The sequence below is a fragment of the Onychomys torridus genome, chromosome 12 (assembly GCF_903995425.1).
Source record: "Onychomys torridus chromosome 12, mOncTor1.1, whole genome shotgun sequence".
In the NCBI taxonomy this organism is placed as follows: domain Eukaryota; kingdom Metazoa; phylum Chordata; class Mammalia; order Rodentia; family Cricetidae; genus Onychomys; species Onychomys torridus.
In genome coordinates, this window is record NC_050454.1 from 16498902 (window position 1) to 16520037 (window position 21136).

Consider the following 21136-nt stretch of genomic DNA (forward strand, 5'->3'; position numbering starts at 1 on the left):
AGAGAGTTCCAGGATAGCCTGGGCTAGGTGCAAAAACCTTGTCTTGAAAAACCAAAGGGCAGAAGGAAGGTGGGAGATTCCCAGCACCTACGTTAGTTAAGAAATGAAAAAACCAAACTAAGGTAGTCAGGAGTGGTAGCAACTCTAATCCCAGTACTCTCAAAGCTGAGGCAAACAGGTTGCTTTAAATTCTAGGCTAATCTAGATTACAGTGAATCCTGCCTCAACACCTCGGTCTCTGCCCCCTCAAGAATCGGAATGATGTCCTCCACGCCTGTAGCCCTAACACTTGGGAAGTGGAGCAAGGGTTCCTTTCTAGGTTGTACAATGAGAGCGTATTACAAAGCACCAGTAAGAAATGATGCACCGAAACCAAAGGTTTTCGTAGTGCTAAAGAGGAGGGTAGTGGCAGGTAATTTTATTAAGACAGAGCTTCCCTTTTTTCATCTCAAGAACCTTACCTCATCAATTTTCTACAGAAGCGTAAACTATCCGGGCTAGAAACCAAAGGTTTGCTGATTTCTCCCATCATAATCTTGTTTTTTCGTTTGTTTTGGTTTTTCGAGAAAGAGCTTCACTGTATAGCCAGGAACTCATTGTGTAGAGTAGTAGGCTGGCCTGAACTCAGAGATCCATCTACCTCTGCCTCCCTAGTACTGGGATTAAAGGCGTGCGCTACCACCTACTGGCGGAGGTGGTGATGTGGATCTTAATGTTTCCTAAATGTCTATAAAAGAATTTTAATCTACTCGTTTTATGATCTGTGCATTCGATCTGCTCCAGTACCCTACCCACAGTAAGCAAACCTTGTAGCCGCCACATTCAGCATCGGAGGAGGGCGGGGGCAGAGACCGCCTAAGTGCACTGGCCTTCCTGCACTCTAGCCTATCACAGGGAAAAGCCCAGCTGAGCGTCAGCTTGCAGGGTCCTGGAGGACCGGAAGCAAACGCTGGCCTCCTTCAGCGCAGGCGCCGCCCAGCAGGTCCTATTGGTGGATGTGGACCTTCGCTGTGGCGGGTCCCCAGCTCTTGAGCCTCTCAAGTCCTGTTTAGTGTGGCTTCCTCAGTTGCTCACGGTTCTCAGGTATTTTGCATCTGGGGAGGGCGTGGAAGAGGACTTTCTTTGCAGCCCCCTAACCTCCGCAGGTCGGCCTAATCCTTTAACCTCACCCAGCAAGAGTACCGATGTCAGAACCCCTGTGATCTCGGATGCTACGGAAGAAAGCGAGAGGAGATTGGTCCAAACCTCGCTGCTGATTCTGTGCCGACCCTAAAGACGAGCCCATGTTACTACAGTCAAAACCGTGCGCCTTCGAAAGGCAGGTTTCAATTTCTGCAAGGTTCTAGGCCGGACGCCTGCGCAAACTGTAGAGCCCAAGCTATGGCGACCAGGCATCTCCCAGCAGAGGGAGCACAGTTGGCCCTCTCTGCTACCCAGCTCGAGGAAGAGCCTCAGAAACCCAACTATACTGTCAGACTTACTCTTGCAGGACACTCGGCGGCCGTATCATCAGTTAAATTTAGTCCTAATGGAGAATGGCTAGCAAGTTCTGCTGCTGATGCACTCATTATAATTTGGGGAGCATATGATGGGAAATGTAAGAAAACACTCCATGGTCATAATCTGGAAATATCAGATGTTGCCTGGTCTTCAGATTCTAGTCGTCTCGTTTCTGCCTCAGATGACAAGACTCTAAAGTTATGGGATGTAAGATCTGGAAAATGTTTGAAAACATTGAAGGGACACAGTGATTTCGTTTTCTGCTGTAATTTCAACCCACCATCCAACCTCATCGTTTCGGGATCTTTTGATGAGAGTGTGAAAATATGGGAGGTGGAAACAGGAAAGTGCCTCAAGACTTTGTCTGCCCATTCGGACCCTATTTCAGCCGTACATTTTAATTGCAACGGGTCCTTGATAGTATCGGGGAGCTATGATGGTCTTTGTAGGATCTGGGATGCTGCCTCAGGCCAGTGTTTAAAAACACTTGCTGATGAGGGTAACCCTCCTGTGTCCTTTGTAAAATTTTCTCCAAATGGTAAATATGTTCTCACTGCAACTTTGGACAATACTCTGAAATTATGGGATTACAGCAGAGGCAGATGCCTGAAGATGTACACTGGCCATAAGAATGAGAAATACTGCATATTTGCCAGTTTCTCTGTTACTGGTGGGAAGTGGATTGTGTCCGGCTCAGAGGACAACATGGTTTACATCTGGAACCTTCAGACTAAAGAGATTATACAGAAGTTGCAAGGTCACACAGATGTTGTGATCTCTGCGGCTTGTCACCCTACAGAAAACATCATTGCATCAGCAGCATTAGAAAATGACAGAACAATTAAACTGTGGACGAGTGACTGCTGAAGTCTCTGGCAATCGATAGTCAAGCTGAATTAGAAACAAAATAGAAAGGATGATTTCTCTGAAGCGTGGTTTTGTAGTTTCAAATTGTCTTTGATTGTATGAGTTTGAGACATTTTCATTTGTGAAATGAGACCACTATAAAAGCAAGTCTAGGACTTGCGGCTTCTGATTCTTAAATCTTGAGACCTGTTGGCAATCTCATGTGTCCATCCCTGGACAGCATCTCATTTTCTTTCCACAGCTTTCCCAGGCGGGGGTGGGTATTTGGAATATTTACAAGGTTGACAGAGCAGGATGACTCTGGGGAAGAGGGACTTGTAGTTTCTGGTTTGGGAAGTCATTAAGGACAGCAGCATGAATTTAGGGAGGAAATGAGGATTGGCAATGTCTTACATGCCACTTGAGTATTTTTGGTGTTATTCTACATGATGGGACATCAAAGTGCCAAATTAATCTGTCAAGTTGGGGACAATAAGTCATAGTCAGGTTCATTCTACAAATCTTAACACTTAGGCATGTGTTGTGGGGGCTCAGAGGATGACTCTCATGAGTTGGGTCTCCTTCCACTGTGGGCTCCAGGTAGTGACTCAGGCCAGGCTTTCTCAACAGGATCTTTTGTTAACCGAGCCATCACACAGGCCCAGAATCTTAAATTGTTTTTGAGAAAGGGTCTTGCTCTGTATCCTGTAGGCCTGGCTGCCTTGTAAATCAGGCTGGTCTCAAACCCATAGATTCACCTACCTCTGCCTCCTCAGCATCTTAAACTTTTAACTGAAAAAAAAAAAAAAATCTCCTTAAGTACTTCATTGGATTGTACCATTTTGAGACAGGCAAATTACATGTTAGATTGTGACCGCTCTTCAGTATTAGACCTCCTAACTCCTGCCCAACATCATTCAACTCAGGCATCACCTTATAAATACTATGGTTGCCTGCCTGGCACCTCGGTGAGCAGCTGAGGTAGCTGTTCCCCCTCCTTTTTACAGTGTCTTATAAAGCTCCAAGTTTACAGTTATCAACTTGCACTTGTGGCTTCATAGGCCATGTAATTTTTTAGACAATAACACTAAGTTTTGTCTTTGTAGTCTTGGCTTTTTCTAGAGGACTTGATACTCACCAGACAATGAATGATGCCATAACTTCATTCCTTACTTTTTGTCAATAAATCTTAGTAATAAATTCTCCAGACTATAATATTGACTAAGAAATAATTGACATAGCTCCACATACTAACTGAAAGGCAGCTATGCTAATCTCTATAGCATCTCTATCAACATCTCAGACCTGTAGATTAACTGTATCCACACAGGGCTTATATAGAAAAACATGCAGATGAAAACTCTGAGATTAAGGAAAAAAAAAAAAACAAACAAAACTACAGTACTTTAACTGAAAGCAACATGGGCAATAGTTTATCTTCCTGCCAAGTTCTGAGAAATATATTAGAATTTATCGTAGGGTGTGACTGTCGAGATGCTGGTGTATCTGATTACACTGGAAGATGGAAGATCAGTTAGGGGCATATCTAAAGTTCTGACCAAGAAATTTAAATTTGGGTGGGTGTGATGGCTCAGTGGGTGAAAGTACGTGCTGCTAGTCCTGATGACCCATAATCCACCCCAGGGACCTGAGTAGGAGAGAACACATTCCTGCAGGTTGTTCTTGGATTTCAATATTCATTCTGTGGCATGAATATACATCCCCCAACACAGAGACAAGATAAAAATAATTGAAAAATAATTAAAGAGTTTAGACCCATAAAGAAATAGTCACGGTATGTTACTGCCTAGAGAATGACTTGCAATAAGAATGATTGCATAAATTGGTGGAGTATCTTTATCACAGGCTTTAAGAGACTTCTCTCTGCTCTCCAATGAACATGGCATTGCTAAATGAAGGAAGGTTCCATAAGGAAGGTCTGCACTAGAATCTACCAATCCTTAAAACATGGGCTTGGACGGGGGTCCCAAAATACTCAAGAAAAATCAGTTTTCTAAAAATGCACAAGAAACAGTGTTTTTTGATAATAAATTCACAAGTGACAAAAATCAAAGCATTTGATACCTAAAATGAAGCAAAGGCAAAAGTATAGTGCATAGACAGCATCAAGTCCATGATTATCAGACCATGGCGCTCTTGGCAGCATTCCATTGCTGATATATCTCATTACGTTCCCAGACAGTGTCACACATGGTACTTTTAAAATCACAACCATCAACTCTGAGTAGTGTGTTGGGTGGCTATAATGACCTGTCATCTGTTAGCATGACGGAGGCATGTGAGAGTCATTGAAATGTTTATAGCAGAAACCACCTGAATACTAGACACTGTGGTAGCATAAGAAGGCTAATGAGGGCTGGAGAGATGGCTCAGAGGTTAAGAGCACCAACTGCTCTTCCAGAGGTCCTGAGTTCAATTCCCAGCAACCACATGGTGGCTCACAACCATCTGTAATGAGATCTGGCGCCCTCTTCTGTATACATAATACATAAATAAATCTTAAAAAAAAAAAAAAAAAAAAAGGAAAAGTAATGAAACACTAACCAACAAGAGTGGGGATGGTACTTTCATAAGTGCAAAATTTAATTCCCCGGGAGTAGGAAAGGGGCTAGCTGGGAGCCAAGCCATGAACTAGGAGGTGGCAGCTGGCTCCCAGCAACTCCATGATGAATGCGAAACACCTCATAACTCTTGACCAGACTACTCCCATGACTGTGCCAGGGCATTCTCAAAGGCTCGTGTAAATGCCTCTGCCTACTGGCATGCTAGACAATACAGAGTGTGTGGTCTGGCTGCTTTCACAATACAGAGTGTGTGGTCTGGCTGCTTTCGAGTCTCTGGGGCGCCAGTCTTCCCAAAGGCACCCTGGCATTTGCAAGGCTGGCTTCCCAGCTAGTCTAATTGTCCCTCAGATGTGGTATAAAGAACAGAGAAGACCCACACTCTTTGGGTCTCAGATACATCAACCGTTATATGTGAGTAGAAGTTAGGTAGGGTACCTGATACTCCAAAGAGAGCTAATATTAAATTTGGAATTAGGTGCCTCTTTTTCACTTTCTCTGGAAAGCGGGGAGGCTATGTTTCACTGGGATCAAAGCAACAAAACACAAGTCGTTCTGTAAGAAAATTTATTTGTTCCTCTACAGCAGAAACAGGGAAGTGAATAAATCTGTGCAAAGCGTATGTCTGCAAAGTGTGTCTTGTGTCACGTTCCTTCCAATGCAGGCTTGTTATTACAACCTTTCTCCCAGGTTTTCCAAATCCAGCACCAATACTCCTACTCTGTTTTGGCCTTCATGGCTGCCTCCTCTCTCAGACGGGCTTTCCTTTCTAGGTTCAAGCTTGTTAAGGACTCATGTCTTTTCGCGGCCTAAAAGGAAACAGAATTGAAGAGCTGACAATGGCAGGCTGGGGAGGATGTCCTGCCCCGTGCTGAAAACAGCAGGCTAACTTGGCAGCATACGCCAGAACCCGTCAGCTGCCTGGACGCTGGGCATAGCAGTGTCCTGCACACACCTTCTATTCTCTCTGACTTGAGAGTCCAACCCATCCCAGGAGAGAAGTACATGGCTCTCCTTTCTCTGCCTTTATGACCTCTTTGTCCAGATCCTGTCTTTTTCCTGGCATCCTTCACTCTTCTTTATAATGTAAAACACCATTCCATCTCCATCTCGATTTTTATTTCTCCTTCCCTAACTTCTATGTGTACTTTCTAGAACCCTTCTTCTCTTTAACAAAACATTCAGCTTTGGGAATCCCAGGCTTTACCAAAACACTGCCCCTGATGACTTCCAGAATGATCCATCTCCAAACTCCACCCTTTCAAAGCAAATGGCAGTAGGGGGAAGCACCCCTCCATTTTTCTTGCTTCCTTCAGTGTGAACTGTTAAAATTTCTATGAAGCTTATATAATCAGGCCAGTTTTTCTGACAAGTATGTGAATCTTGCAGCCACAGAGGCTGGGATTTTCTGACACCCATGTTATTTCACATTTGAAGAATTTGGTGGGAGGAGGAAAAGAAAGGGAAAAGAATGTCAATGGCAAGGACAAAGCATGGTGGTAGCTAACTCCTCTCTTCTAATGGTTTCCATTCTAGCACATACCATCCTAGGGAAATTATTTGCTTCTGGAGATTTTTAACATTAAGTATTTCTCAGAAGTCTAGAAATCCACATGTCTCTCCCCAGGCTTCTGAGGGTTTTAATCTGAGAATTATGAATGAGAAATCAAACGACGAGGACAGGAAAAGTGGAGCAGAAACAGGCTCATTTCCAAGAGAACTTCACTCAGGTCAGCACACTTGCCCCTTTGTGCTCTGGACTGAAACGGCTAGTATTCTTATGTGACTGCAAGGCACGAGTCAACAGTTCACTCCCTTTTCACTCTGCAGCCGTCAGGATAAGGAGATCAGTTGACAAGCACGTCCATAGAAGAATCTTTTTGTTGTGGTTTTTTTTTTTTTTTTTTTTTTCTAGACAGGGTTTCTGTGTGTAGCCCTGGCTGTCCTGGAACTTGCTTTTTCCTGGCTGTCCTGGAACCAGGCTGGCCTCGAACTCAGAGATCCGCCTGCCTCTACCTCCTGAGTGCTGTGATCAAAGGTGTGCGCCATTACCGCCCAGCTTAAGAATCTTTTTAATTTGTAACAGTTAAATGATATCTGTATGTGACAGCTATGACACAGATTTAGACATGATACTTAAGGTGTGCTCTTGAATTTAGAAGTGCATGTATACACACACTTTAGATTTTACTTACTTTTATTTTATGGGTATCATTATTTGTCTGCATGCAGGTACATGTAACCACATGTGTTTCTGGTACATGTGAAAGCCAGAAGAGGGTGTCAGACGATCCCCTGGAACTGGGGTTACAGATGGTTGTGAGCTGCCATGCGGATGCTGGGAACTGAACCCGGGTCCCTGTAGGAGCAGCAAGTGGTCCTAACCACTGAGCCATCTCCCCAGACCCCAAAGTAACTATATCTTAATAACAAGATAGTTTAATAGGTCATTTGGTAACATGAAAAATCAGATCTAAAGTTTTGTTTTTCTTTTGATTTTTTTTAAATCTAAGTTTTTAATCTATCCACTTACTAGGTGAGTTTTGGAAAATGCACAGTGCATGTGTTCCCTCATTACAAAGCATGTGATGAGAAAGCCTCTCTCTCAGGCTCTCACATCTAGTGAGTTTAACAGTTGCTGGTGCATGACATTCAGTATTGGGGAGCAAGTTAACTCCTACCTCAATTATGTCTGGGTTCAAATTACTTCTGTCACTAGGGAGAGGGACAGCTTAGGACAAGCTGCCAAAACTCACTTTAAAAAATTATTGTTTTGCCAGATGGTGGTGGTGCACACCTTTAATCCCAAAACTTTCAAGGCAGAGGCAGGTGGATCTCTGAGTTTGAGGCCAGCCTGGTCTACAAAGTGAGTTCCAAGACAGTCAGGACTGTTACACAGAGAAATCCTGTCTCAAAAAACAAAACAAAACAAAATAACAAATCCTTGTTTTAGTTATTGTGTGTGTGCAGGCACACATGTGCTATGCAGTACGTGTGGAAGTTCCAGGACAATTCCCAGGAGCTGATTCTCTCCTTCCATCTTGTGGGATGCAGGGATTAAACTCATGTCATTAGGCCTGTGCACAAGTGCCTACTGAGCCCCTCACCAGCCCAGCTTCCTAAGCTATGGTCTCCTCATCTCATGGTAGCATCTACCTAGCAAAGCTGTTGTGAGGGGCAAATGAGGTCATCACCACTCAGAAGAGCTTGGCATGCAGTAAGCATCAGTTAGCAAATTGATAGGAAGTGGCTTCCTCTTAGATCTTCCCCTTCTCAGACCAGGTGGCAGAGGCAATCACGCTCTCCTTGTCTGTGGGGAGAGCATGCAGAGGCAGAGAAGGGCCAGCTCTTACCTTCTTGCCCTCAATGACCATGTAGATGCATCCTGCCACTGTCAGAGCAATCATTAAATAGCTGACCTTCACCCGGATCTTGTTCTTTGCAGCATCAAGCATCTCAAACCTAAGAGTAGAATGAAAAATACAATTAACCCTTTTCGCTCTGAACCTGCGGCAGGACCAAATGTTCTAGGCATCACAACTTCCAAGTACAGTGGTATCTGTAAACACAAGCAGCTGGGACCTAGGGGCCTCATAGCACCCTGGGGAGGGTGGGCCAGTTCACAAGTCTTTGCTTTTGGAGACAGGGTCTTTCTTACTTGAAAGCCCAGGCTGGCCTGGAACTCATTCTTCTCCTCTCAAAAAGTCCTGCTATTAGCTCAACTTATAACAAAAATATAGTTCAGAGAGAAAACAGACATGGAAGAGTTAATATTCTTTGTGTAATCCAGTTTTCTCTGCAATTTTCAAACTTTATGTGCATGAGTAGTTTGCCTGTGCATCTTGTGGCTGCATCTGAGGCCAGAAGAGGGTGCTGGATTTGGATCTCCGAGGATACAGAAGGTTGTACATCACATGTGGGTTCTGGGAATTGGACCTCCATTCCCTGAAAAAGCAGCCAGTCCCCTTAACTACTGAGCCATCTCTGCAGCCCTGATTACTCTGACTTTTTATTGCGGGTGGGAGTAGAAACTACGTTATTAATTCAAAGTCTTTCCATTTTTATTAAACTCATCAAAAAGTGCATTTCATAACAAAACTATGTTTGCTGAAAATAGTGGCATAGGCCCTTAACCTAAGCAGAGGCAGGAGGATCTTTGTGAGTTCGAGGCCAACCTGTTCCACATAGCAAATTACAGGACAGCCAGAGCTATAGAGAAAGGCCTTATCTCAAAACAAACAAAAGCAAAGCAAACCTTCGGCTTTATTTCAGACAATGCACGTAAATTTGTATTTTTCTCCAGCCCCTAATCTAGCTTTTTGCTCTGTCTTGAACCAGGAACAGATCTGAGACTGCCTGAGCCAGTGAAATAATCCCTTCAACAATGGTTCTTAATGTTAATCTTGTCATGAAGGTTGTGCTAAAACTGAGTGACAGTGGCCTGGAGCCTGTGCTTTTTTGGCAAGGACCTAGAATACAGCTTTTCTAATCTAGCCACTGACTGATGACCTACATGCCTTGATAGACAATTTCTCAGCTAAAAGCAAATAGATATAATGTGCAAGAGTCTAAAGAGAAGGCTGTGTATACAAGATGGCTCAGGAGGTAAAGGTGCTTGCAGCCAAGACTAATGACCTGAGTTCAATTCCTAGGGCCTATATGGTAAAAGACACTTCTGTAAGTTATTTGACTTCTACACAGATACCGTGTCATGAGTACCACCCCAAGACACTAAATGAATAAATGCAATTAAAATTAAGTGAGCGAGAAGGCGATCTATCTTTGTGGTTCTATAGGAAGGCAGTGAGTGGGTTGTGGTTCTACTGTGGTACCCAGAAGAGCAAGACGGGACACATGGAGTCCAAGTAGGGTCTCCCCAGCAGGTGTGCGCAGGAAGTGACTTTCTCTACATAATGGGATTGGAATACTTTCTCCTTCCTCCCCCTGATATTTAGCACATGTAACACTGAACATCAGCAACAGCAATGGCTTTCAAAGGCTGCCACGGAGGAGGTCCAGGCAGGAGAAGGACCTGAACACACATATAGCGTGATGTAAGAGCTGAAGCTTGGGAGGCAGATTGTACATGGAGCTCTCCGGGCACTAAAGCCGGGTCCGCAGGACGGCAGGAGCCAGGAACAACCTCTAAAGATGGTGAAGTGTTTAATCACTTGACTAAAATCATCGGAGAGCCCACTAGCCACAAAAACAAACAAACAAAAACCAAACCCAAAATAAATAAATAAAAAACAACAAAAAAGCAAACCATTTTTAACTCGTGTGGTAGCTGGAATGAGAAAGTCTTCCCATAGTCTAGGGCATTTGAATACCTGGTTGACCTGGACCAGCAGGCTGATCTTCAATGATAGGTTCCTAAGGGGCAGGATGGGGATGAGAAAATAAAGAAAACAGGAAAGTAGGGACCAGGAGGTCTTGCAAATGGCTTATGCCAAGGCAAGTTTATTAAGAAGTATAGCATATCATAGACAGTTTGCAGTGGCGGGGTTGTGGGGGGGGGGTTATGGGACAGAGTCTGGGATGAAGTCAGCAGGAAGCTAATCAAGCAATATTACACAAAAGGAGCATAAGATATCTCAAATGTATCATAGATCAAGTATACAGTGGCCTGGGGACTGATAATTCCAGTTTCTTCAGGGGAAAAGCCAGATTCCCAGACACTGAAACTCTAAGTCCTTTGAGGCCCTGGCTCCAGGCCCATACTAGACCTTGCCATGTCTGCCCTTGAGCAAGGACACGGAACAAGCATTCCTTCTGTCCTTTCATCAGAGTCTCTAAGAAAGCCTTGGATCGGCCCACCTCCCAATAGTACTATCTGGGTAGGATTAGGAGGCATGGCCTTGTGGGAGGAAGCATGAAACTGTGGGCAGGCTCTGAGGTCTCAAAAGCCACAGGCCTTTCCCAGTTCACTCTCCTGCTTGCAGTTTGAGATGTGTGTTCCTGTCTCATGTCTGCTGCCTGCTGTCCCTACCATTATGAACCCCAACCCTCTAGAACCGCAAGGCCAGAGCAAACTCTTTATTCTCTCTCTCTCTTTTTTTAATGTGGAGCTGAGGATTGAACCCAGGGCCCTGCACTTGCTAGGCAAGCACTCTTCCACTGAGCTAAATCCCCAACCCCTCTTTATTCTCTAAGTGGCCTTGGTCATGGTGTTTTATCACAGTAATAGAAAAGTTAACTAATACTACAAGATTTTATGTGACTCGGTGTCTCCAACTGAAGTCTTATGATCCTCCTCCCATAGTGATATAGCTTACACTTCGGAGACCATTATAAAGGATAATACATTTCAACATGGCATGACAGTTGAAGTTGGGAGGGAAATGTAGAGATTGGAGGAAGGGCATAGGTGGCTGAACTAAATCAAAACACATCCTATTGTGGTGGGTATTGTGTTCCCTGAAATATTGTGTGTTCCCTGAAATAAACATATCTGGGGTCAGAGAACAGACAGCCACTAGAACAGAGCCAGAAATGGTGGCTAGAAAATGGGTCAGAGCAAGCTATAGCAGAAGTTAGGTGGTGGTGGTATACACCTTTAATCCCAGCACTTGGGAGGCAGAGCTAGCCAGATCTCTGAGTTTAAGGCCACTTTAGAAACTGCTAAGCACGGTGACCCACGCCTTTAATCCCAGGGAGTGGGGGCAGAAAGAAAAAGATATATAAGGCGGGAGGACCAGAAACTAAAGAGGAAAAAGCATGTAGTTAGTTAAGCATCTGGTTGGTTAAGCGTTCAGGCTTTGGAGCAACACAGTTCAGCTGAGATTCATGTGGAGGAGGACTCAGAAGCTTACAGTCTGAAGAAACAAGACCAGCTGAGGAACTAGCAAGGTGAGATAGCTGTGGCTTGTTCTGCTTCTCTGATCTTCCAGCAATCACCCCAACAACTGGCCTCGGGTTTGATTTCATTAATAAGACCTTTTAAGATTCATGTTACATCCTATGTATGTGTGAACACCTCAGATTATGATACTAATACAAGGCAAGAAAAGCAGGACCTCCTCAGAACTACCAGCACAGGACAATCAGTTGGTTGACCAAACCCAGGGAAGAACTTTCCAGAGTGACTCACCAGGTAGTATTTTGGGTCTGAGAGGATCTAGGAACCAATGACAAGGGAGACAAGGTGTGCCACAGCAAACTCTGAACAGCACTGATCACCTTCTACTCCCCCGCCCCCTGCCCCACATATAGATCATCTTGGTTTTGCTGGGATATTATCAAGAAACCAGGGCAAAAGCCAAATCTGGGTGTCCCTGCTATTCTGGAGCACTCCCATTTCTCAGAAGAGGGCACTGTCACTTGGGTTAAGGACTGAGGTTTCCTACTGAGATGTTCTGGGGTGACAATGTGCTCTCTGATTCAGTTAGCAAGCGCAGCAGGGCTCTGAGAGTAGGAAGCAGATGTATCCTGTCTACCCGGAAAAGATGAGTTGTTTGAACCCAGGTCCTTTTCATTTGCGACTTGAGATCTGGGCCAGAAGGCCCAGAGATAGTTTCTTGTTGACAGGGAACTTTTGTGACATCCCTTACTCTGAGGAGGAGGATGCCCACAGGGGAGAGAGTTTCACTTCTCGACAACACACTGGCCAGTCAGGGTCCTTAGTGTGAGACTGAACACTGCTTCCACCTGAGATAGCTTTGCCCCAGGGGACATGTGACGATGCCTGGGGATACTCCTGGAGAGAGTACTGCTGGCAATCTAGAGGGCAGAGGCCAGGGATGTTGTTAAATCCTTCAGTACACATGGCAGTTCACAAAATCCCAAATAGTCCAGCCCCAAGTGTCAACAGTGCTAGCTAAGGTTGCAAAACCCTGGTGTAGAGAGCCTGCACATATCATTAGAAAGTCTGAGAAAGTCTAGATCCCAAGGAGGCAGGGGAGGAAGAAAGCCCTGCCTGGTTACCCGGGATATCTGAGGTGAGCAGCGCATGAAGAGTGAGAGGTTTATGGAGGCAGAACATCCCACTGAAGTATGTGTGAGGACAGGAGCAAAAGAGGTGAAAATGAGGACAATCAGGATCTCCAAAGAGCTCCTAAGCTCTCGCCTCTTTTTAGGGACGGGAGGTGGGGCAGTTTCAAGACAGGGTTTCTCTGTGTGGCTCTGGCTGTCCTGGTACTCACTCTGTAGATCAGGCTGGCCTCGGACTCAGAGATCGCCTGCCTTTGCTTCCCAAGTGCTGGGACTAAAGGTGTGTCCCGCCACCGCCTGGCTGAGGCCTCAGGCCTCACCTCTTAAAGTTTCTACCACTTCCTGTGAGTGCCACCATGTGTGGGCGTTTGGAGGATGTTTAAGATCCAAACTAAAGCTGCCACATCAAACTACTATTACACCCCCTACTGATTCTTGAGCAGGTTTTGTAGAGTGTAGTTATTACTATGACAAGTTTAAAAACATTATTGTTTCCCACACTTCTGGAGCTAGGAGATCTGATTAAACGTCAGCTGGCTTCAGAAGCTGACAGGTCCTCCAGTCACTAGGTAACACACCAAACAGTTTCCCAACATGGACAGTTCTGGGTACTTGCCAAAGATGAAAACATGGAGAGAATGAAGAGTGTTTCTAAATCTGGTCAAAAGGTTTTAAACAGAACTCAAACGCACTCTGCTTTCCCTCCGAAGATCAGTGAGAAACTCAGGCTGCGTACAGCCCTGCCAACACTCACGAGACTGTCTCCGGGATGTCCTCCTCCTTCTTGAAGCGCCCTGACCACAGCAGTATCTTCCTCTCGAAGTCCGTGGGTTTGTGCAGTGGCACTCTGTGTCTGTAGGATTCTGTAGGGAAAAGCAGTAAGAAGCTTGCTTGAGATTTCACTCACTCACTCACTCACTCACTCACTCACTCATCCACTCACTCACTCACTCACTCACTCACTCACTCACTCACTCACTCACTCACTCACTCATTCTTATGTATAACAGTGTTCTGGCACCAAATCTCATTATAGATGGTTGTGAGCCACCATGTGGTTGCTGGGAATTGAACTCTGGACCTCTGGAAGAGCAGTCAGTGCTCTTAACCTCTGAGTCATCTCTCCAGCCCCTTGCTTGAGATTTTAATGTTCAAATCCAGCAACACACACACACACACACACACACACACACACACACACACACACACACAATGCTGTTTGTGTCCTTCACTTATTCATTTAACAGAAACACCAAGAGACTTCAGGCTGATCCGGGCTTCATGTTATATGAGCAGGGTTGCACAGAATGCCTTGTTTTCCAGTGCCATTCCATAACACCATGAGCACGAAGAAGGTAAAACGTAAGTCCTAGCCCTGTACAGTGGAAAGAATGCCACATGAAAAGATAGGGGAAGAGGATGTGCTGAGAAAGGACAAGGGTGTGCCTGTCTCCAGGAGGATAAGAAAAAGACCATATGGTTAGATTCCATTGAAGAGCAAGCTGAGGGGTTCACTGGATTTGGAACACACTTTTTGTTCTTGTTAATGTACAAGCCTGGCTGGCCTGGAACTCAGAGATCTGCTTGCCTCTGTCTCCCAAGGGCAGGGAGTAAAGACCCATGCCACCAGAGCTGGCCCAGGGAGATGCACTTTGAAGCAAGGAAGGCTCATCTCAGTCTTCACACTGAGGGGAAGGAGGAAGAGTCTAGATTGGGCCAAAAGTCCAAGCAGGAGTGCTAATATAAAGGTGATGGGATAGGCTCTGGACCAGAGTCAGCAGCATCAAGGTCACTCAAAGGACAACAAGGATTTGGAGACTGAGTAATCTATGACAAAGAAGGGCTCCCGAAGAGCCTCAAACCCAGAGGACTTAGGACCAGCAGTACTGTTAACCAGCTGGGAGGAAAGGGGCACAGACACCATTTTAGATTTAAGTCTCAATGAATGAATGTCCCCTTGAGGAGGTTCCATTAATAAGTAAGGAGTAAAGATAAGCACTTGTGTGGAGGGTGAGCCACTGAGGGTGCTAAGGAAGACAGAGTGCCAAGAGCCCATGCAAGGGGACAGGAGCATGGAGAAGAGGACCAGAGCATGCTAACGAGGCAAAACAGGGCAAGTCCCAAAGACTGCAAGGGAGAGAGACGCTCTTGAGAGAGAACTCACCGAGGGCGAGGAGCAGAGAGACCAGGGACTCACAAGGTCCTGGGTGAGATGGGGCATTCAGTAACTGCAAGCCAACTTCTACCCACAGCCCACTGGTCTCTCAGCCACTTTTCTTCCACTGAGAGCTATACCTTACCTCATGCCCACCGCCACCTCTTTGCTTTTACCTCAGAAACCAACAACAATAGGAACAGGAAAGCCGTCAGGGGGAAAAGGCACCACAGGAGTGAGAGGTGTACAAGTACAGAAATGGGTTTGCCTTCCATCTTTCTGGTGGTTGGCATGCTTGTCTGTATACCCGCCCCCCCACACAAATGAATTAAACCACTTGAGAAGCGGATTTAGAAGCCAGGTGTGGGTACACACCTATGACCTCAGCACTTGGGGGCAGATGCAGAGGCAGCGATTCACTTTGAGACTCAGCTACACAGTGAGTCAGAGCCTGAGATACACAAAACACCCAGCCCACCCCCAAAAAATAAAGAAAAGAAAAAAGAAAGGGCAGTTCATAAAGAACGAATATAAAAAAGCAAAAAATTAAAACCACTCCTAATAGAGTAGCCAGGATGCTTTAATTTGGGTATGTTTCCTCAGCTTTATTTGGGTGAGCATGACAATACACTTTATATGCATGTATAGGCTTGTACTTATATACAGTATAAAACCTGAGATATATATATATATATATATATATATATATATATATATATATTTTCATACATATGTAACATTCCACAGTACTACACAGTGTTTACAAGAAACTGCCAACAGCTGTATGCAACCATTCTGAGTTTGACATTTAGATGTAAATATATTACATATATACACATACATAACATCTTTACACTCCCAGTCTTTTCCATATATAGTGATTATTGCTTAGGATAGATGCTAAATCCTGAAACACCAGGTTGAAGGGAATAAACATTTTTTAAGTCCTTTAGGGGTGGTTTTTCTACTCACTAAGGCGGAGCCCAAGTGCACCCCCAGAAGAAGCTTGCAGACAAGTGCAGCTGGTAGGTACAGCTGTGCACTGCCCTCCTTCCCACAGGGCAGCCTGGCCTTAGGTATGCAGAGCAGCTACGGCTGAAGTCGGAGCCCAGAATTGAGCCTCATACTTGATCCCAAACATGACCTCTTGATGTGGCTGGGGAAATGACTCAGTCAAGCACGAGGAAAAGAGTTTAATCCCCAGGACCCACTTTAAAAAACAAAAAAAGCCAGGAATGACGAGCACACCTACAATCTCCACACTGGGGAGGCAGGGATACTTGCTGGCCAGCCAGTCTTGCCAGATCAGGGAGCTTCAGATTCAGTGAGAGACCTTGTCTCAAAAAATAAAGTGGAGAATGGATGAGAAGGACACCTGATTTAACCTGTGGTGCGCGCGCACACACACACACACACACACACACACACACACACACACACACACACACACGCTCGCTATTGGGCATTGTGAACACACCCGACACATGCATAGTAAGGAAGATTGAGCATGATGGAGGAACACTGGCCTACCTCTTCAGGTTCCAGATAATTCTAAGGGCCGGGGATGGGGGCTACCTATTCCACAAACAGATAAAGCAATACAAACTTACCAGTTGGGGCTTTGGGACTTTGCTGGGGCTTGGTACAAAACCCGCTGATCCTCTTCAAGTCAGTGTTTCTGGCAGACCTTAGGGTGGAGGAGGCATTTCTTTCATATAACCTAAAGCAATGTCCTAGAAGAGAGAGATGCGTATTTGAGAGAGAATATCTCATACTTTCTCAAGGTAAGAAATACTTACAAGTAGCTGAGTGTGGTGCTGTGGGCCTGTAATCCCAGCACTCAGGAGGGAGAGCTGGGAGGATCATCAGATGAGGTCAGCCTGGCTACACAGTGTCAGGCCAGCTATATAGCAGACACTGTCTCTCCACCCCAAGAGGGAAGGGCAAGTCTGCAAGCTTTCAGTTACATACACCGAGTACAAATCAGCTCCTAAAAGTTGGGTCTGGTGACACAGTCCTTGAAAGCTTGAGGCAGGAGGATTTCAAAGTCAAGGCCAGCTGGGCTACTCTATCTAAAGAAAAAAACCAAACAAAAATTCAGCTCTCCCTGAAAACAGAAGTTAGTTCATTTAGAAAACACAATATATGGAAAGCATACAAGCTATAGGAGAAATGACTGTGTCTAAGGTGTATACTTGGTGCTGTTTCAAAATATAAATAAATAAATAACAAATAAATAAATAAATACCAAACAAACAAAAAAGAAAGAAGTGAAGTTTACAGCATACTATTTTATCGGTGAATTCTACACAAACACTTTTCACAGGTGTGTCTAGTCATGATTACAGTATGGCCGTATTACTCCTCTATCTCTTAAAGACAGGCAGTCAAGGCTCATTAAGAGTCAAGCTAGAGTTGTCGTTTAAGAAGGCTGTCTGGCCGGGCGGTGGTGGCGCACGCCTGTAATCCCAACAGTCGGGAGGCAGAGGCAGGTGGATCTCTGTGAGTTCGAGGCCAGCCTGGTCTACAAAGCGAGTGCCAGGACAGCCTCCAAAGCTACAGAGAAATCCTGTCTCAAAAAACAAAAAAAAAAAAAAAAAAAAAGGCGGCTGTCTGGGCTTCTTACTGCACAACACAGAAACAGAGACCTGGGTGTTTCCGGACATGGTGGCATTTGTCTGTGATCTCAGAATTGGGAGGCAGAGGCTTGAGGACCAGAGTTTAATGTCATTCTCTGCTACATAATGAGTTGGAAGTTATATTAAGACTTTGTCTCAAAATACTAAGCTTCCTTCCTACCCCACCCCAAGACCCATATGCCAATTTTGTCATTTAGTGATAGCAAGCCTAGGTAACCCCTCAAAGTTCCTCATCCACCTTTCCTTTGTGAGCAGCAAGGAATCTGTTTCCTACTTTTTTTTTTTTTTTTTTTGGTTTTTTGAGATAGGGTTTCTATGTAGCTTTGCACCTTTCCTGGAACTCACTTGGTAGCCCAGGCTGGCCTCGAACTCACAGAGATCCGCCTGGCTCTGCCTCCCGAGTGCTGGGATTAAAGGCGTGTGCCACCACCGCCCAGCTGTTTCCTACTTCTGATTTCATTATGGATTGCAAGATGATGGTATTCTTTTTCCCATCATTTGGTTGTCCTTAGGTACAGGTTTAATAGGATCATGGGATAAATATTTGCTTGAATAAATACACACACACACACACACACACACACACACACACACACACACAAACACAGGCTAGTCTTTACAACCTCCCAGGGACCTTCTATCTAAAAGCAGTACAAGGAATGCCCACATCATAATATGTGTAATGCTTCTGCTATCTGTTAGTCCTCAAATGTTCCCATCTTTGGTTAGGAGGGACCTTTGAGGTGGCTCCTGAGGTCCTTCAACACATGATCAGTGGTTGCTGACAGCTTCCTTCCTCTCTGACAACATGTTCCAGATCCACTTTGAACGTTCCCACCCCTAACTTGAAATTACACATTCTTCCAAAGGGATCTGGAAATGTTCTTAGAGACCCCATGGGACCTTCATGGTTTGTCCCCATTCCTAAGCCTTTTGGCGAGCGAAGCTAGTGTCAATAGTTAGTTTCTGTTGCTGTGATGAAACACCAGGACCTAAGGCAAGCTGAGGAAGAAAGGGTTTACTTGGCTTACATACACTTCCACTTACAGCCCATCACTGAAGGAAGTCAGGACAGGAACTCAAACAGGGCAGGAACCTGCAGGGAGTAGCTGATGCAGAGGCCATGGAGGGGTGCTACTTACTGGCTCACTCGCTCTTGCTCTTTCTCTCTCTCTCTCTCTCTCTCTCTCTCTCTCTCTCTCTCTCTCTTTCTCCCCCTCCCTTCCTCCTCCCTCTCTTCCTTCTTCCTCCCTCCCCCCCACTCTGTTCTAGAACAGGGTTTCTCTGTGTAGCCCTGGCCATTCTGGACTCACTCTGTAGACCAGGCTGACCTCAAACTCAGAAATCCACCTGCCTCTGCCTCTGTCTCCTGAGTGCTGGAATTAAAGGCATGTGCCACCACTACCTAGCCATCCTGCTTTCTTATAGAAGCCAGGACCATCAGCCCAGGTATGGCCCTACCCCATCAATCACTAAGAAATGCTCTACAGCCAAACTTTAAGGAAGGATTTCCTCAGTTGAGGTTCCTTTCTTTTAGATGACTCTAGCTTGTAACAAGGTGACATAAACCTAGCCAGCAGAGCTAATAAATGGATACCTTCTTTAAAGAATAACTTAAGAATAATTTAACCAGTTAATTATTAAGCAGAATTAAAAGCACAGACATTCTGAAAGTTTTGATGGAAGTGGGAGAAAAGGGGAGTCACCAAGTGTGAGTTCATGACATGAGAGAGTAGGTCCAATACAGGCCTTCTGAGAGCCAGGAGACTGCAGAAGAGCCCAGGGCCAGGGGCAAGGGAGAAAGGGAACATCTAGGAAGTACCAGTGAGCAGGAGAGCAAGTAGGAAGGTCAGATGATGGAGCTGCTGGGTCCTGGTACTCCCTGGTGTTCTGCAAACAGAAAGGGAAGGCCACAGACTTAACCTTTTGTGCAGGAGTGCCTTCACAGCTCTATGGGTAAATGTGCATTTGCTAGAGAATAAAAAGCCTGCCTGGGAGTCTCAGAGCCTCCAAGACTGGGACAATGAGGAGTAAGAGGTGGTTTTAATCATAGTCACTCTGTTCCCCACCACCAACAACTCGTACTGTGGAGTCCTGAATCTGTATTTATAAGGGGTGTGCAGCTGCAGTTTTCTTTTGATGTCTTTGTCTGGCTTGGCATCAGGATGATGTGCCCTCATTAAATGAACCAAGAAGTGATTCGAGATGGGAAGCTCACTATGTAGCCCAGGCTGGCCTCAAACTCTCAATCCTCTGCCTCAGCCTCCAAGTGTTGAGATGACAGGTTTAAGCCACCACACCCTGCTTGAAAGCTCTGGTCTTGTCTTTCCTTCCTTCCTACCCTGCCCCTTCTCTCTTTTCTTGTGTGCCCTACTGGGGATTCAATCCAGGTCCTAGATCATACCAGGTAAACACTTTACATTGGACTACATCTCCAACCCCACCCCATACCCCGTTTTTTAAGAGTTGTAAAGTTCTAATTGTCCTTAAGTGTTTGGGTCAAGGTTTTTTTGGTTTGTTTGTTTGGTTTTTGGTTTTTTTAAAAGATTTATTTATTTACTATGTATACAGAAGAGAGCGCCAGATCTCATTACAGATGGTTGTGAGCCACCATGTGGTGGATGGGACTTGAACTCAGGACCCTTTGGAAGGGCTGTTGGTGCTCTTAACCTCTGAGCCATCTCTCCAGCCCCAGTTTTTTTTTACTTTTTAAGATTTATTTATCCATGTATTTTTTTTATGTAATTTGCATGTATGCCTGCATGACAGAAGAGGGTATCAGAGAGGAGAGGGCATCAGATTCCATTATAGATGGTTGTGAGCCACCATGTGGGTGCTGGGAATTGAACTCAAGAGCTCTGGAAGAGCAGCCAGTGCTCTTAACTGCTGAGCCATCTCTCCAGCCCCTTGGGTTAGATTTTTTTTTTTTATAAATTATTTTGACTCAGTTTCAGTCATTTTGGGCATACAATTATTTTTAGCATTATCTTGTAGTCTTCATGTATTTGGCTGCAGAAACTTCTGCTTAGCTTAGTGGTCAGCTGAAAATTAGACAAAGTCTCCCACTGACAAGCCCGAGGTAATGGAGCATGTTTCACCCCCAGGCACGCACGCAGATCATGTCATTCCCCTGGCTTTCGATTCTCGCTTACACAGAACCTAAATGAGCAAGTGTGAGAGCTCTGGGCCTTCCTCCGGCTTTCCCGATGCAAATACTCCATCCTAGCAGCACACCGGAGCTTGTCAGGCCAGAACAGACACTAGCTGTTTTTCCTTAGCTTTTCCTTCTAAATGTTTGCGTTTACCCAGCTCTCACCTCTGTACGACACTCGACAAGCACCACAGACAGTTTTTCATAAACGTCCCAGAGATAAAGCTGTTTGCACAGCTCAGAATCAGGTGAAAGACAAGCTTTGTGCGTGGAAGTTTCCTGCAAACCGCTACACAGGTCAAATGATAAGAAAATCTCTGGGGTCTGGGTGCAG

General features: G+C 45.1%; 2 protein-coding genes across 2 annotated transcripts in view; one reads left to right on the plus strand and one right to left on the minus strand.

Annotated features, from left to right (window-relative positions):
* Nucleotides 1-983: 983 nt before the first annotated feature.
* Wdr5b (WD repeat domain 5B) lies at nt 984-3120 on the plus strand. Its single transcript, XM_036203759.1, has one exon. It carries the CDS (start codon nt 1381-1383, stop codon nt 2365-2367), a length of 987 nt encoding a protein of 328 aa, XP_036059652.1. The 5' UTR covers nt 984-1380; the 3' UTR covers nt 2368-3120.
* A 2358-nt stretch (nt 3121-5478) lies between these two features.
* The window catches only part of Fam162a (family with sequence similarity 162 member A), a 28388-nt gene continuing 12730 nt past the window's right edge, over nt 5479-21136 (minus strand). The window contains exons 2-5 of the mRNA XM_036203760.1: nt 16623-16745; nt 13612-13720; nt 8282-8390; nt 5479-5737 (exon numbers count right to left, since the gene is read on the minus strand). Of these exons, the coding sequence (XP_036059653.1) occupies nt 5645-5737; nt 8282-8390; nt 13612-13720; nt 16623-16745 (434 nt within the window). The 3' untranslated portion in view covers nt 5479-5644. The remainder of the gene's footprint in view (nt 5738-8281; nt 8391-13611; nt 13721-16622; nt 16746-21136) is intronic.

Coding starts and splice junctions, on each gene's coding strand:
- Wdr5b (XM_036203759.1), top strand. CDS start 1,381: ATGGCGACCAGGCATCTCCCAGCAGAGGGAGCACAGTTGGCCCTCTCT.